Raw genomic sequence first — 16,141 nt, 5'->3', positions numbered from 1 at the left:
TGTAGATGCACTGTCCAACTTTGGGGGTTGGTGCTCACATCCAGTTCTAAGCCGAAGAGCTGGCATTATCCGTAGACACATCCAATGTCATGTGGCCAGCATGACTGCATGGAGCGCCGTTACTTCCCACTGAAGTGGTACCTATTTATCTACTCACATTTGCATGTTTTCAAACTGCTAGGCTGGCAGAAACTGGGGCTAACAGCAGGAGCTCACCCCACTCCCCAGATTCAGACTGCCAACCTTTCAGTCAGCAAGTTCAGCAGCTCAGCGGTTTAATCTGCTGCGCCACTGGGGGCACTGTCTATACCCCACATTTTTTTCCTTGTGATTAGCTCAGCTTTTTTGTGAACACAGATGATATGTATGTATGCCAGCAGGGCCAACATAAGGGACCTCCCTTAAAGGAGGACTGATATCTATCCCTCTTCCATGTTCAATAGATGAAATGGCAACTGAACCTTTCTTCAACACATAGGGAAGCTTAAAAGTTTTAGGCTAGTTTAGGCGTACAAAGAAAGCTACATGAAATACAGTTCTTTGCTCCAATGCCTTCCAAAATCTACTGTCTTTATGCCTAATGGTAGGGCCAGCATGCATGCAGATATCAAAAACACTGGCCAGCACACATTTTGATGCCTCAAATGTTAGATCTGTTTCTGGGTATGTTTGACCTGCCAATTCCAAAAATGGCACTAGTTTTCCCTATGAGTTCTAGTTTTTGAGATGTAGAACATATACCATATGCCAGTTGCCATCTGTTCACCCATAAGAATAATGACAATAATATCTAAGAAACTAGAGCTGAAGTGGTCTATATCCAATGCAATGTTCTGAATCAGCACCCCAAATATCCCTAGGAATAGGCCTAAAAACGAAGAGACCAAGAATTGTTTTCATTGGGCTGTGTAATATGTGTGAGGACGGTACTGGCACGCAATTTTATAAATATTTATGTGACCTGTAGATCTTATTAACTGAGAACGGAAGGACCAAGTGATATTTACATAAACTGATCATTTCCCACCACTACTTGTTATCTTTCTACATGATGCAAAGCAAACTGAACCAGGAAATGTGTAGAATATGCCATCTGAGTAAGATAAGCCACTTCCTTATGCCATGGAAACCCATTCTGACATCAAAAGCAAAAAAACTCCACCCTTGAAAGTCTGACATCAATTGCTGGGTGGGATAATCTTTCTTCAGCGTCTTCAAAACAGATGCACCATGCATCATTTCCTCTGGAAACATGTATGTGGGAGAACAAGAGAATTTGGGGAAGTTGATTTTCTTATTTCGGGGCAAAAAGGATATTATCTAGGTCATACATTTATGTGATATACAAGGCACAGTCGAGCTAAGTTCAGCATCTTTAAGATTTATAGATTTCAATGAGGGAGGTATTCACATTTTCCACCAAAATAAATGGCATTTAAGAAGTTTAATTTTGGCTGGATTCGAACCATATTAGGCTGAGATCATGTTGGGAACTGATGCACTATGATGTAACATTATACTGATATAACTCTATGAAATTGTAGGATAAACCAAAATAGCTAGATTTTGGAAGGCACTTGCCCATGTGGTGCTCTAAGAGAGTCATGGAGCCCACTTTTTCTTTCTACAAGGAGACTCAAAACATATTTCCACTGATTCTGAACTCCTGGAGTATATGTAAAAGCCTTTAGGGATTAAATATAAAAGCATTATCCCCCAGTATTTTTTAAATTGCCACAGTACAAGTACTGGAGATTTGTTTATTATATAGGCAGATTTTAGATAGTTTGAATCACAGCTACCTACAGAGTTGATGTGTGCATTTAACTATGGCCCCTTCCACACAGCTGAATAAATTCCGACATTATCTGCTTTGAACTGGATATATGGCTGTGTGGACTCAGATATGCCAGTTCAAAGTAGATAATGTGGAATATTGTGGGCCGGGCTTTAATACAGCAAGTCAACCACCAGCTGCAGTAAATCTTGCCAGTCCAACGGTTTGAAGCCCGGGTCAGGGTGAGCTCCTGGTTTTTAGCCCAGCTTCTGCCTACCTAGCGGTTCAAAAGAAAAATGTGAGTAGATTAATAGGTACTGCTTAAAAGTGGGGAGTTATTTTAAAGGCACCTAGAAAAATGCCGGCAATTCGATAAAAAAGGAGGAAGTTTATGAACAAAGCTCTTCGGCAGGGAGATAGAATAACAGCACCCCACTGTGGCTGGAACCTAGCACAATCCTGCAAGATGCCGAAGATGAGAAAAACCTATACAGTAGAGTCTCATTTATCCAACACTCACTTATCCAACGTTCTGATTATCCAACACATTTTTGTAGTCAATGTTTTCAATATATCGTGATATTTTGGTGCTAAATTCATAAATACAGTAATTACTACATAGCATTACTGCGTATTGAACTACTTTTTCTGCCAAATTTGTTGTCTAACATGATGTTTTGGTGCTTCATTTGTAAAATCATAACCTAATTTGATGTTTAATAGGCTTTTCCTTAATGCCTCCTTATTATCCAACGTATTCGCTTATCCAACATTCTGCCGGCCCATTTATGTTGGATAAGTGAGACTCTACTGTATATACCTCTATCTATGTACAATTGTCTGTCTTGTCAGTATATAAATGGCATTGAATGTTTGCCGCATATGCATGTTCTGTGATCCGCCCAGGGTGAGAAGGTGGAATATAAATACTGCAAATAAATAAATAAATGTGGGATTTTCTGCCCTGCTATTCTGGGTTATATGGCTGTGTGGAATGACCCTAAATCAGTTTCAATGGTGTATAATCCAAGAAAAAACCATGGAAAGAAAGGCAGCTTCCCAATGTAAACATATTGAGATAATGGCAACTTTTCATTGTCTTTTTCTTAAATTACTTAGGTTTAAAATAATTAGTTAACCTTGCCCAAAGTAGCTTATGATGATAGCCTAATTGGGAGTGCAGCTGAATTAAAGTTTAATAGTAGTTCAGTGTTTCTCAGGTGGATATTCTGGGAAATCTTTATTTCATCCCTATTAACCAATGGTAACTCAAAACCAGCTTTCAGCAACCATCTTTTCTTAGTTGATTTTCATGAGTGTGCATTAGAGGCTCAGAAGGATCTGAAACACATCTTTTAAAAGCATATACCTAGAAAAACCACTTATCATCGGGAACACATCCGCCACATTTCTTATGAAAAACTCCAAGACTATTGATTCACAGTTCACAACCATACCAGAGTCAAGGTGCTTTATACAAAGGAGGAACTGGTGAACAGCCCATCCTTAAGAAAGATCGATTCAAAATTTGCAAAAGGTAACAAGCTTTATGACCTCCCTCTTTTTTCGTTAAAAAGAGAAAGAAGGAAAATCATGGCCTTCTCCAAAGAGGAGAAATGGCATCTCCATCAGTCAAGGAGACTAAGCATAGAACCCCAAAGATAATCAAATCCAGTAAACTGTCCCAGCCAATAGAGCAAATAAAAATATTCTCCACTGTTTGTCTAACTTTGGTACTTATGTGTATTTGTGTGCCTTCATGTTACCTGTCAACATATGGCAACCCCACTAACTCTTCACAGAGTTTTTTTTTAAGGCAAGGAATACTCAGAGGTGGCTTTGCCAGTTGTTGCCCTGAAATATAGCTTGCAGCTTACATAATTTCTAGTCTAACCAATAAGCAGGTTTTCGTATCCCAAATACAGAAAAAGCGAACAATAATCTCAGGCGAAGACAGCCCAAACAGTGATAAGTCAATGTGATGCCAGACGTTTCATAAATATCTGGATGCATATTTTATATATAGTCAATACTGGACTCATGTCTACATGAAATAAAAATCCATACTCAACCCAAATCCAGGATTGGCAGTTTTCATGGTGCATGACAACTTTTGAGAAGTATCCAGAGCTTTCAGCCTTTACCCCGGTGGTTCTCAACATGTGGATCCCCAGATGTTTTGGCCTTCAACTTCCAGAAATCCTAACAGCCGGTAACCTGGGGACTCACAGGTTGAGAACCACTGCCTTAACCAACTTTGCTCTGCACTAAGTAAAATCAGGAGATATTCTGGAGTTTACAGGAACTCTAGCATTATCTTTGGGCTTTGCGGCTGACTGGAGAGCCGATTTGAATCAATTTCAGCCCTATCCATTGTCCACACACATCCTGTTGCCATCACATTTTCTATGCTGTGATGACGGAAGGGGACAGGTTGTTGACATGTTGCCCCCGTGTGGAGCTCTCTAAGAGCACCTGACCATTGCAGTCACATCTACTGAGGTCAGAATGGGGCACCTAAGCAATCAACAAGAAAATGTGGGTTGGTCTACTTCCTCCTTAGTGAGCTGGTTCCTTGCTATGACTTTAGTGGACACAACTGTAATGACCAGTTGCTTGCTAAGAGGTCTGTAGCCAGTGAGGAATAGCAGTGATGACATGGAAGACAAGGAAATAGCCTATCAAGGCCACTTGTGCCATTGACCAGGCTGGACCATTTGGACATGAATGTGGTGTGGCAGAGGGTTTGTTCAATGTGTGTGGACTGGACACCATCACAATTGATCCAGGCCCACTTCAGAGCATAATACTCCAGACTAACCCTAGATAACATGGTCTAGAGGGGAAAAAAACTTGCATAATCTAGGTTATGAAACACACTGTGCACTAATCAGCTTGTTTGAGGTCACTATCAAAAGCAGGAAACATTAAAAGCCAAATGTGTCTGCCAAATGCTAGGATTATTGAGATTCATCAGTTTAGATAACAACAAAACCTGGTATCCTGTGGTATGGTTTATCAAGAACTTTCTGCCTCCTGATAAACTACTGGGCGGGGAAAAGGAGTGTTCAACAGCAATAACTTATCTAGGAAACATCATGAGGTGGTGAGACAGATGATAGTGTATCACAATTATCCAACTGGCAACTTTAAGAGGAAAATGCATAATAAGAGTATGATGAAGAAGTACTTCTTTTCCTAGTAATCCTTTCACAGGTGAATGGTTAACACAGGGAAAAGCATAGTATGCTTAAGAAGATATGATGAATAATCCAGCCGGTGGGTGGGCAGGAAAGGAAGTGTTACTAGGAAACCTTCTCTCCCCTTTTATATCAGGGAGTTTTGACTTCCCATTGTATGCAGTTTTCAAAGAGAGAGCCCTATTCACCTATTTCATCCTGAAAAGGGGGGAAAGGGGGCTGATAAGGGGGAAAGAATCTAGCAACACCTCTGAGACTGAATTGTTTTAGTGTGAGCTTTCACACATTCTAGAAATCAATTCATCTCAAAGGTGACGACACCTTCTCTCCCTCCCCCCCCCATTTTCTTTCTTTTTTGACTCATATTTCATAGAATCATAGAACCATAGAATCATAGAATAGTAGAGTTGGAAGAGACCTCGTGGGCCATCCAGTCCAACCCCCTGCCAAGAAGCAGGAAATCGCATTCAAAGCACCCCCGACAGATGGCCATCTAGCCTCTGTTTAAAAGCTTCCAAAGAAGGAGCCTCCACCACAGTCCGGGGAAGAGAGTTCCACTGTTGAACAGCCCTCACAGTGAGGAAGTTCTTCCTAATGTTCAGGTGGAATCTCCTTTCCTGTAGTTTGAAGCCATTGTTCCGTGTCCTAGTCTGCAGGGCAGCAGAAAACAAGCTTGAATTTAGGAATTCACTATTCTACTCTACAGAAGAGAACGTGATTTAGGTTTTCAAAATAAAACATTTGCTCAAGACAATCACAAATTTCACAGTAAGCACGTCTGATACATGTTCTTAAACACAACCCATCATGCTATCCAGCATCAATATTCACCTCAGAGGTGTAGCTATGGGATGGAAGTGAAATGAGGGCATTGCCCTACAGTAAAAAAATTTGACCCCAAATGAAATTTTTCTTCAGTCCCTAAATGTCTATCACGGCAGACCACAGGACACTGAAAAGTGTTCATACCCAGAAGACTTAACATTGGTTGTCTTCCTACTGCCTTGGTAACTTGGCCTTTCTGTTTCCTTTAAGTGCCTGAATGCTACTTGTAAAGTCTCAACTAAAATTTTAAGTTACTGCTATACTAGAAATTTGGAGAGTGAAGAAATATTTCATAGGGTGGGGAGGAATTCTTATTCAGGGGTGACAATGCCCTCATTTTGCTCCCTCTCATAGCTACACCTCTGATTAGCATCAAAATATGTGCACAACTCTAATGGTGACACTGAGGTAGTTAATCTGTTCTGGATTTTAGTCTAAACCTTGAATATACTGTGCAAGGTACAAGACGTATCCCTGAAAATAGATAGAGCACAAAAGTCCTTTAAAATGTAGACTCTCCCTCCCTCCCTTCTTCATGCTCCATTGTGATTTTTTGGTTCTTCTCTACTTATGGGTTGAGCATCCTTTACTCCAGACACTCCAAAATCTAAGTATCCACATGGATGGTTGAGTACCCTTTTTGCTTTCTGCTGTTTCACGCAAAACATTTTAGACCATTTTATACAATTACTTTCAGGCTATGCATATAAGGTATTTAGGAAAATACATGACTTTCATGTTTTGATTTAGATCCCATTGTCATAATATCTCATTGTGTTTGTATACGGGAATTAAAAAAACATACAAAATACTTTCCATCCCAATCATTTTGAATAAGGAATGCTCAAAATGTAGTAGCATTTTCTGCACTGAAAAAACACAAATGCCACAAGGATAGAGGGTGCATTTACACTGTCGAATTAATGCAGTTTAACGCTTTTCCTGCCATGGCTCAAGGATATGAAATCTTGAGAGTTATAATTTTAAAAGGACTTTTGCCTTCTCTGACAAAATGTGCTGGTGCCTCACCAAACTACAACTCTCGTGATTCCAAAGCATTGAGTCATAGCAGTTAGAGTGGTGTCAAATTGCATTTATGATTATTATTATATTATCATTATATCCTGCATTTCTCTCCTACAGGAAATTCAAAGTGGCTTTAACAGTATAGAATAGAAAGAATCATAGAGTTGGAAGAGACCTTGCGGGCCATCCAGTCCAACCCCCTGCCAAGAAGCAGGAAAATTGCATTCAAAGCACTCCTGACAGATGGCCATCCAGCCTCTGTTTAAAAGCCTCCAAAGAAGGAGCCCCCACCACAGTCTGGGGCAGAGAGTTCCACTGCTGAACAGCTCTCACAGTGAGGAAGTTCTTCCTAATATTCAGGTGGAATCTCCTGATGCACAACTTAAAACTGATAGGTAGGCCTGCAAGAAGAGATGGGTTTCCAGGTGGACTTCTTTCTGAAGGCTCCCCCTTCCCCTGCAAGAGCAGGGCCCAAGTTTGCCCATTCCTGTATAGTCCCTTCTGCAGGTAGACTTCTTTCTGAAGTTGGCTGCTGTGAGTTTTCCAGGCTGTATGGCCATGTTTCAGAAACATTTTATCCTGATGTTTCACCCACATCTGCAGCAGGCATCCTCAGAGGTTGTGAGGTATGAAAGCCTTCGAAAACATGTTGTGAGGTATGTTGGAAACTAGGTAAGTGGAGTTTGTATATCTGTGGAATGTTCAGGGTGGGAGAAGGAACTCTCGTCTGTTTGAAGGAAGTATAAATGTTGCAATTGGACACCTTGATTAGCACTGAATAGCCTTTCAGCTTCAAAGTCTGGCTGCTTCCTGCCTGGGGGAATCCTTTGTTGGGCGGTGTTAGCTGGCCCTGATTGATTCATGTCTGGAATTCTCCTGTTTTCAGAGTGTTGTTATTTATTTACTGTCCTGATTTTAGAGGGTTTTTTTAAATACTGGTAGGCAGATTTTGTTCATTTTCATGGTTTCCTCCTTTCTATTGAAATTGTCCACATGCTTGTGGATTTCAATGGCTTCTCTGTGTATTCTGACAAGGTGGTGTTAGAGTGGTCCAGCATTTCTGTGTTCTCAAATAATATGATGTCCAGGTCGATTCATCAAGTGCTGTGCTCTGGTTGACTTCTCTGGTTGAATCAGTCTGCAGTGCCTTTCGTGTTCCTTGATTCGTGTCTGGGCAATGCTGCATTTGGTGGTCCCTATGTCAACTTGTTCACAGTTGCATGGTATATGGTAGACTCTTGCAGAGGTGAGAGGATCCCTCTTGTCCTTCGTTGAACGTAGCATTTGTTGGATTTTCTTAGTGGGTCTGTAGATAGTTTGCAGGTTGTGTTTCTTCAACCAGAGAAGTCAGCCATAGCAGAACACTTGATGAACCAACCTGGATGCAGCATATTATTTGAGAACACTCTAACACTCTAACAACCACCATGTGAGGCTAAACAGAGAAGCCACAAGCATGTTGTCAATTTCAACAGAAAGGAGGAAAAGATGTTAGGAACCAAATTTAAATTAAAACCAGAAACGCACCTCTTAGGATTTACAACTACAACATTAAATAAAAACGAAGATAGAGTACTATTCTACATTAGCTCTGTGGCCAGACTGACTAGCAAGAGTTTGGAAATGGAAAGAAGCTCCAAACATTGAAGACTGACAAATCAAAATACTAGACATCATACAAATAGAGAAGAAAAAATAAAACAGATTGGACAAATGTCATAATTTTTTTGAGAAAAAGAAGAATGGACTTTACGATAGATCTGTCTTGAATATAAAAGTGAACTAATAGGAAGTAATGGGGCCCTAGTGGCACAGTGTGTTAAAGCGCTGAGCTGCTGAACTTGCGGACCAAAAGGTCTCAGGTTCAAATCCTGGGAGCGGAAGGAGCGCCCGTTGTTAGCCCCAGCTCCTGCCAACCTAGAAGTTCGAAAACATGCAAATGTGAGTAGATCAATAGCTACCGCTCCGGCGGGAAGGTAACGGTGCTCCATGCAGTCATGCCGGACACATGACCTTGGAGGTGTCTATGGACAATGCTGGCTCTTTGGCTTAGAAATGGAGATGAGAACCAACCCCCAGAGTCAGACATCACTGGACTTAACGTCAGGGGAAACCTTTAACTTTACCTAATAGGAAGGAGGCTGGAATCAATGAAAGAAAATTTAAGGGAAGACGAAAGAAGAGTCTTTGAAGCACAGATTGGAAGTCAAACTGCACCCAATTTGATTTTTTTGGATTTTTTCTTCTTCTCTTTTTCTCCTCCTCTTCACTCTCTCCTAGCCTTTCTTCTCACTATTCTCCACTATTCATTTTGTTCACCCACTTTCGATGTATTTATATTCTCAAAAAATAAACAAAAATTATATTTAAAAAAACATAAAAGAAAGGAATTATTAAAAAGAAAGAAAGGAGGAAAACCTGAAAATGAACAAAATCTGGCTACCAGTATTTTAAAAACTCCAAAATCAGGACAGCAAAGAAAGAACAACACTCAATAATGGGGGAAATCCAGGTAAGAAACAATCAGGGCCAGCTAACACCTCCCAACAAAAAATTCCCCCAGGCAGGAATCAGCCAGGTTTTGAATTTGCAAGAGTATTCAATGCTAATCAAGGTGATTAATTCACACTTGCTTCCAACAAACAAGTTTTTTCTCCCATCTGGACCTTCCACACATATATAAACATGAAATTATTTAGTTTCCAACAAACCTCACAACCTGCCTCACAAGCGTGGCTGGTGGGGACGAGAGACAGGGCCTTCTCGGTGGTGGCTCCTCGGCTATGGAACTCCCTCCCCAGTGACATCCGGCAGGCTCCATCCCTTCTGGTATTTAGAAAGAAGTTGAATACCTGGCTATGCGTGCAAGCGTTTAATGAATGAACTCAGTTACCGTTGACATGGATTGGAATAAGGCTTTTGCACAAGGTCTGTTAGATGATTGGCATATATATTCGGTGTTGCACTGTGTTAAATCTTTTATATATTGTATTTTACTATGTTATTTAACTATTTTAACTGTTTTATTCTTATTTTATTGTACAGTAGAGTCTCACTTATCCAACACTTGCTTATCTAACATTCTGGATTATTCAATGCATTTTTGTAGTGAATGTTTTCAATACATCGTAATATTTTGGTGCTAAATTCGTAAATACAGTAATTACAACATAACATTACTGCGTATTGCACTACTTTTTATGTCAAATTTGTTGTTAAACATGATGTTTTGGTGCTTAATTTGTAAAATCATAATCTAATTTGATGTGTAATAGGCTTTTCCTTAATCCCTCCTTATTATCCAACATATTCGCTTATCCAAAGTTCTGCCAGCCCGTTTAGCTTGGATAAGTGAGACTCTACTGTACTTAGGTAAAGGTAAAGGTTTCCCCTGACGTTAAGTCCAGTCGTATCCGATTCTGGGGGTTGGTGCTCATCTCCATTTCTAAGCCGAAGAGACGGCGTTGTCCATAGACACCTCCAAGGTCATGTGGCCACTGGCATGACTGCATGGAGCGCCGTTACCTTCCCGCCGGAGCGGTACCTATTGATCTACTCACATTGGCATGTTTTCGAACTGCTAGGTTGGCAGGAGCTGGAGCTAACAGCAGCCGCTCACGCTGCTCTCGGGGTTTGAACCTGGGACCTTTCGGTCTGCAAGTTCAGCAGCTCAGTGCTTTAACACACTTCGCCACCGGGGCTCCTCTATTACTTAGTTTCCAACAAACCTCACAACCTCTGAGGATGCCTGCCATACATGTGGGAGAAACATCAGGAGAGGATGCTTCTGGAACATGGCCATACAGCCTGAAAAACTCACAGCAACCCTTCTATTTGAAAGGTTTTCCGCAGAACTTGGAATAGGGACTCTTCCAGGCGCTGGTGGTTTGCCTGGAGTGCGTGGTGCCCGCCCCGCCCACCTGCCCCGCTCCTTCCTTACCGATGGTGGAGACGACGGTGCCGACGAAGTAGAAGGCGCCCGGGAAGTCCCAGCGGGGCCGGAGCGGGTGGGCGCGGACGCCGGCGACGAAGGCGGCCTCGTAGTGGCGGAGGAAGGCGCGGAGCTCGGCGGCGGAGAGGTTGTGTCGGCGGGAGAAGTCCTGGAGGCGGCCCTGCCAGCGCTGCTGCGCCTCCCGCTCCGAGGGCCGCTCCAGCGCGGAGAAGACGGCCGCCCCGCAGAGCAGGTAGAGCAGGATCAGGGCGGCCAGGAGGGCGAAGCGGGCGTTGTCCTCGTTGCAGGCGCCCCCCAGGCAGCAGCAGCAGCACCACGACGGCGCCCCCCGCAGCCCCATCGCGCCCCGACGGAGCCAGGAGGGGGGCAGGGGGCATGGCAGGACGGGCGCCTCCCCCGGGACCCCCTTGGGCTCCCCTTGGGCTCCGAGAGTCAAGGCAATGCTCCTGGGGAAGAGGAAACCCACAAGGAGCCCCTGCTGCTGGGGAGGAGGGGACGAGGGAAGAAGTCCAGACACTATTACCCTCCTAAGGAGAAGGGGAAGAAGTCAGTACGGTGTTGCCTCCTTTGTTGCCTCCTTTGGAGGAGGAGTAGATGGCGAATGTGGAGAAACTCGGTAGAGTTTGTAGGCGCCAAAATGTCAATCCAGTCCAAGAGTAGATGGGGAAGTCGTTGGAAAGAGAGACCTCTTCTTGTTATAGGAGCCAAAAAGTCAATCCAATTCAAGAGTAGATGGCGAACTTATTGGAAAGTGAGACCTCCTCTTGTTATAGGAGCCAAAAAGTCAATCCAATCCAAGAGTAGATGGCGAAGTCATTGGAAAGAGAGCCCTCCTCTTGTTATAGGAGCCCAAAAGTCAATCCAATCCAAGAGTTAGATGGCGAACTTATTGGAAAGTGAGACCTCCTCTTGTTATAGGAGCCAAAAAGTCAATCCAATCCAAGAGTAGATGGCGAAGTCATTGGAAAGAGAGCCCGCCTCTTGTTATAGGAGCCCAAAAGTCAATCCAATCCAAGAGTTAGATGGCGAACTTATTGGAAAGTGAGACCTCCTCTTGTTATAGGAGCCAAAAAGTCAATCCAATCCAAGAGAGTCACAAGTCTCAGCAGAAGTGGGCCCCTCTTGTTCCCTCAAAGGGCACCAATGGCATTCCTCAAAGGTCCTTGTAAAACAAGTCCTCGAAGTAGTCTATCCATTATTACCTGCGTTGGAGGAGGAGCTGGTGAAAGGTGGCCGACTCAGCAGAAAGAGAGCCCTCTCCTTGCTTGTTCAGAGGCAGGAGTGGCCTTCATTCAAGCCTGGACTCCCTCGCCAAAGGTCTGGTTAAAGGGACAGACTCAGCAGAAGTGGACCCTCCCTCCCCTTGTTCCTTCAAAGGCTTTTGGAAAGTCTTCCAGGGCTTCTGGCAGAAAGTCTCGGCCTCACCTGGCGCAATGGGTTAGACATTCATGCCAACTGGACTCTTGACTTTGAAGGTTGGGTTGGTGACCAAAGAAAATTGCCGGTTCGAAACCCACGGTCAGCTCTATCTTGCGGAGACAGGAGAGAAGCCTCCCAGCAGGATGGTAACAGCACATCCCCTGGGTAACGTCTCTGTAGACGGCCAAATCTCTCACACCAGAAGCCACTTGCAGACTAGAAGCCACTGAAATTCACAAGTATGGTGGGCAATTTCAACAGAAAAGAAGGAAAGCATGAACATTGACAAAATATTGTCTAACAATATTTAAAAATTCTAAAATCAGGACAGTCAATAAAGAACAACATTCAGAAATCAGAGGAATTCCAGACAGGAAACAATCTAGTGCCAGCTAACACCTCCCAACATAGGATTCCCCCAGGCAGGAAGCAGGCAGGCTTTGAAGCTGAAAGGTTATTCAATGCTAATCAACGTCGATATTGTCTGCTGAGGAGAATGGATGGCTGGTGAAACTGACGAGGCTCAAGAGAAACGGATTTCCTCCTCTTGTTCTTTCAAACGGAACGAGTGATGTTTCTCAAAGGCTGGACACTGGCTTTGGGGTGGACTTCTTAAGAAAGGTCTTCTGGCGCGTGGCGGGACCCTTTCCCGACTACTTTTGGTCGAGTCTCTTTCTCTGGAGGTTTTGAAGCAGAACCTGGATGGCACTAAAAGGACCCCAGAAGGGATGGGTCTGGGCTCCTCGCCTTACAAAGGTCCGGGGAGTCCGTTCATTTCGGCCAGCCTTGGCAAGGCTGTCGCGCCCGTCCTTTTTTCAGTGGAGCGCTCCTCAAAAGGTAAGGGGTGGAAAGAGAAGCGGAAGGAGTGCGCCGGACCTCTTATTCTTTCTGCTTTTCTTTCCAGGGAAGGCAAGCCCAGCCTCCTCCCTTCCCGGTGCCCCTGGCGCCTCTCCTTCCCGAGCAGCAGGCAGAGCTTTCTCTCTCTCGCATCTCAGCGCCGGCATCTGGAAAAGGAAAAGGAGGGGGAGAAAAGGCAAGACCTCCCCACGGAATTTCTCCAGGGAGGGAAAAGCAAGGCGCTCCCCGCTCCCCTTTGTGTGGGTCGGGCTCTTGTTGGGGCGCCAGCACTTGGGGTGCACCTACCTTGTAGAATTGATGCACATTGATGCCACTTTAACTGCTGTGGCTTAATACTATGGAGTCCTGGGAGTTTCCAGCAAATATGGAAAATATAAGAATGGCCATCAGATTGGGGAAAAAATCAACTTGTATCCCAAAAAAGGGAAACGCTAAAGAATGCTCAAACTTTCATACATTGGCACTTATTTCCCATGCCAGTAAGGTGATGCTCAAGATCCTGCAAGGCAGACTCCAGCAATACATGGAGCGAGAGTTGCCAGATGTACAAGCCGGGTTTAGAAAAGGCAGAGGAACGAAAGACCAAATTGCCAATATCTGCTGAATAATGGAAAAAGGTAGGGAGTTTCAGAAAAGCATCTACAGTAGAGTCTCACTTATCCAAGCTAAATGGGCCGACAGAAGCTTGGAAAAGCGAATATCTTGGATAATAAGGACGGATTAAGGAAAAGCCTATTAAACATCAAATTAGGTTATGATTTTACAAATTAAGCACCAAAACAGCATGTTATACAACAAAAAAGTAGTTCAATACACAGTCATGTTATGTTGTAATTACTGTATTTACGAATTAAGCACCAAAATATCACGATGTATTGAAAACATTGACTACAAAATGGCTTGGATTATCCAGAAACTTGGATAAGTGAGGCTTGGATATGTGAGACTCTACTATATTTGTTTTATTGACCATTCTAAAGCTTTTGACTGTGTGGATCATAAATTGTGGCATGTTCTTGGTGATATGGGGGTACCCTGTCTGTCTCCTGAAAAATCTACACAACGATCAAGTAACAACTGTAAGAACAAACCATGGAACAACAGACTGGTTCAAGATTGGGAAAGGAGTATGGCAGGGCTATATACTCTCACCCTCCCTATTCAACTTGCATGCAGAACACATCATACAACATGTAAGGCTTGATGAATCCAAGGCTGGAGTTAAAATTGCTGGAAGAAACATTAACAACCTTAGATATGCGGATGATACCACTCTGATGGCTGAAAGTGAGGAAGAGCTGAGGAGCCTTATCACCAAGGTGAAAGAAGAAAGCGCAAAAGCCGGGCTGCAGTTAAACATCAAGAAAACCAAGATCGTGGCAACCAGACTGATTGATAACTGGCAAATAGAGGGAGAAAATGTGGAGGCAGTGACAGACTTTGCATTTCTAGGCACAAAGATTACTTGCAGACACAGACTGCAGCTGTGAAAATCAGAAGATGTTTACTTCTTGGGAGGAGAGAAATGACCAACCTTGATAAAATAGTGAAGAATAGAGATATCACACTGGCAACGAAGGTCCCCATAGTTAAAGCAATGGTATTCCCCATAGTAACCTATGGATGCAAGGGCTGGGCCATAAGGAAGGCTGAGCAAAGGAAGGAGGAAAATGCTGAGAGTGCCTTGGACCACAAGAAGATCAAACCAGTCCATACTCCAGGAAATAATGCCCAGCTGCTCACTGGAGGAAAGGATATTAGAGGCAATTTAGCCACATAATGAGAAGACAGGAAAGCTTGGAGAAGACAACGATTCTGGGGGAAATGGAAGTAAAAAGGAAGAGGGTCCGACCAAGGACAAGATGGATGGATGGTATGCTTGAAGTGACTGGTTTGACCTTGAAGGAGCTGGGGGTGGCAACGGCCGACAGGGAGCTCTGACGTGGGCTGCTCCATGAGGTCATGAAGAGTCAGAAGCGACTGAATGAATAAACAACAACCTAGAAGTTGTAGCTTTAGTTTGTAGCATTGTTTGGCAGAGAAGGCTCAACACCTTGTAAAATCCCAGGATTCCATTGCATGGAGTCATAGCAGTTGAAGAGGTGTCAGACTGCATTCATTCTACACCTCAAGTCATGCTGAGCTCAACAGACCCTTTCAGGTCTTGCAGGCTTCCTGAACCTTTTCCAACCTTTTCCTAAGTTTCTTAGCAATTATTGTCTTTTCTTCTGAGTCAGGTATTCTCAAGGGACCGAAATACCTTAAAAGCACCATATCCTGATTGATCTTGGAAGCTTAGCTGCATTTCAGAGAAAGGAACTGGCAAAGCCACCTCTGAGTATTCCTTGCCTTAAAAAATGCTATGAAACTCATGGGGTCACCCCACAAGTCAGCAGGCAACTTGAAGACTCATATTCAGGCATATTTTATCTTGACATTACCAAAGTACGACAATCCCAGTTTAGTCATTTTGGCTTCTAGGAAAAGCTCAGGCGTTATGTGACCTATGACCCATTTATTTGTCCATTTGGCAGACACAAGCATCACATTTCAAATGAGTTGGTTCACTTCACTGTCCAGCTTCACAGCCATGCATTGAATTGGAAACAGGATGGCACGGACTCTCTTAACTTTATATAGACACTTTTATATACTTCAAGATTTTTTCCCCTAGTTCCAGTGTCAAATGGAAGGCAGCTTACAGCAATTAGAATCATAGAATTGGAAGAGGCCCCAAAGACCATTCAGTTCAGGCACATTCTGCCATGAAGGGATATGCAATCAGAGCACTACCAACAGATAGCCATCCATCCTCTGTTTAAAAACCTCCAGAGAAGACATTGCTCAAAATCAATGAAAAGCACAAAGAAAGAGGCATGTTCCAGACAGTATCTTCACCCCCAGTCACTTATGAAAGAGTCCGTCCCAAGGGGCAACAAGGACAGGTGCATGTGCAAGACTTTGGAGGAGCAGATCGATTACTCACCTCCACCCCAAGGCAGATGCTCCACTCTTTCGCTGAGACTGATTTTTAGAAGACGTGCCCATGCCTCACCAAGGCTTCCTTCTCCCCAATTCTTCTTG

General features: G+C 43.5%; 1 protein-coding gene and 1 long non-coding RNA gene across 3 annotated transcripts in view; one reads left to right on the top strand and one right to left on the bottom strand.

The window, feature by feature from the left end:
- The window catches only part of kcnk13 (potassium two pore domain channel subfamily K member 13), a 66,922-nt gene extending 53,544 nt beyond the window's left edge, over nucleotides 1-13,378 (bottom strand). Inside the window, exon 1 of the mRNA XM_003214412.4 lies at nucleotides 10,769-13,378. Coding sequence (XP_003214460.1) covers nucleotides 10,769-11,120 — 352 coding nt within the window. The 5' untranslated portion in view covers nucleotides 11,121-13,378. The remainder of the gene's footprint in view (nucleotides 1-10,768) is intronic.
- LOC134295542 (uncharacterized) overlaps nucleotides 1-16,141 on the top strand; it is a 156,925-nt gene that overhangs the window by 127,357 nt on the left and 13,427 nt on the right. The window lies entirely within an intron of this gene.

This window comes from Anolis carolinensis, chromosome 1 (assembly GCF_035594765.1).
Source record: "Anolis carolinensis isolate JA03-04 chromosome 1, rAnoCar3.1.pri, whole genome shotgun sequence".
In the NCBI taxonomy this organism is placed as follows: domain Eukaryota; kingdom Metazoa; phylum Chordata; class Lepidosauria; order Squamata; family Dactyloidae; genus Anolis; species Anolis carolinensis.
This window is presented reverse-complemented; position numbering and strand designations above follow the sequence as displayed.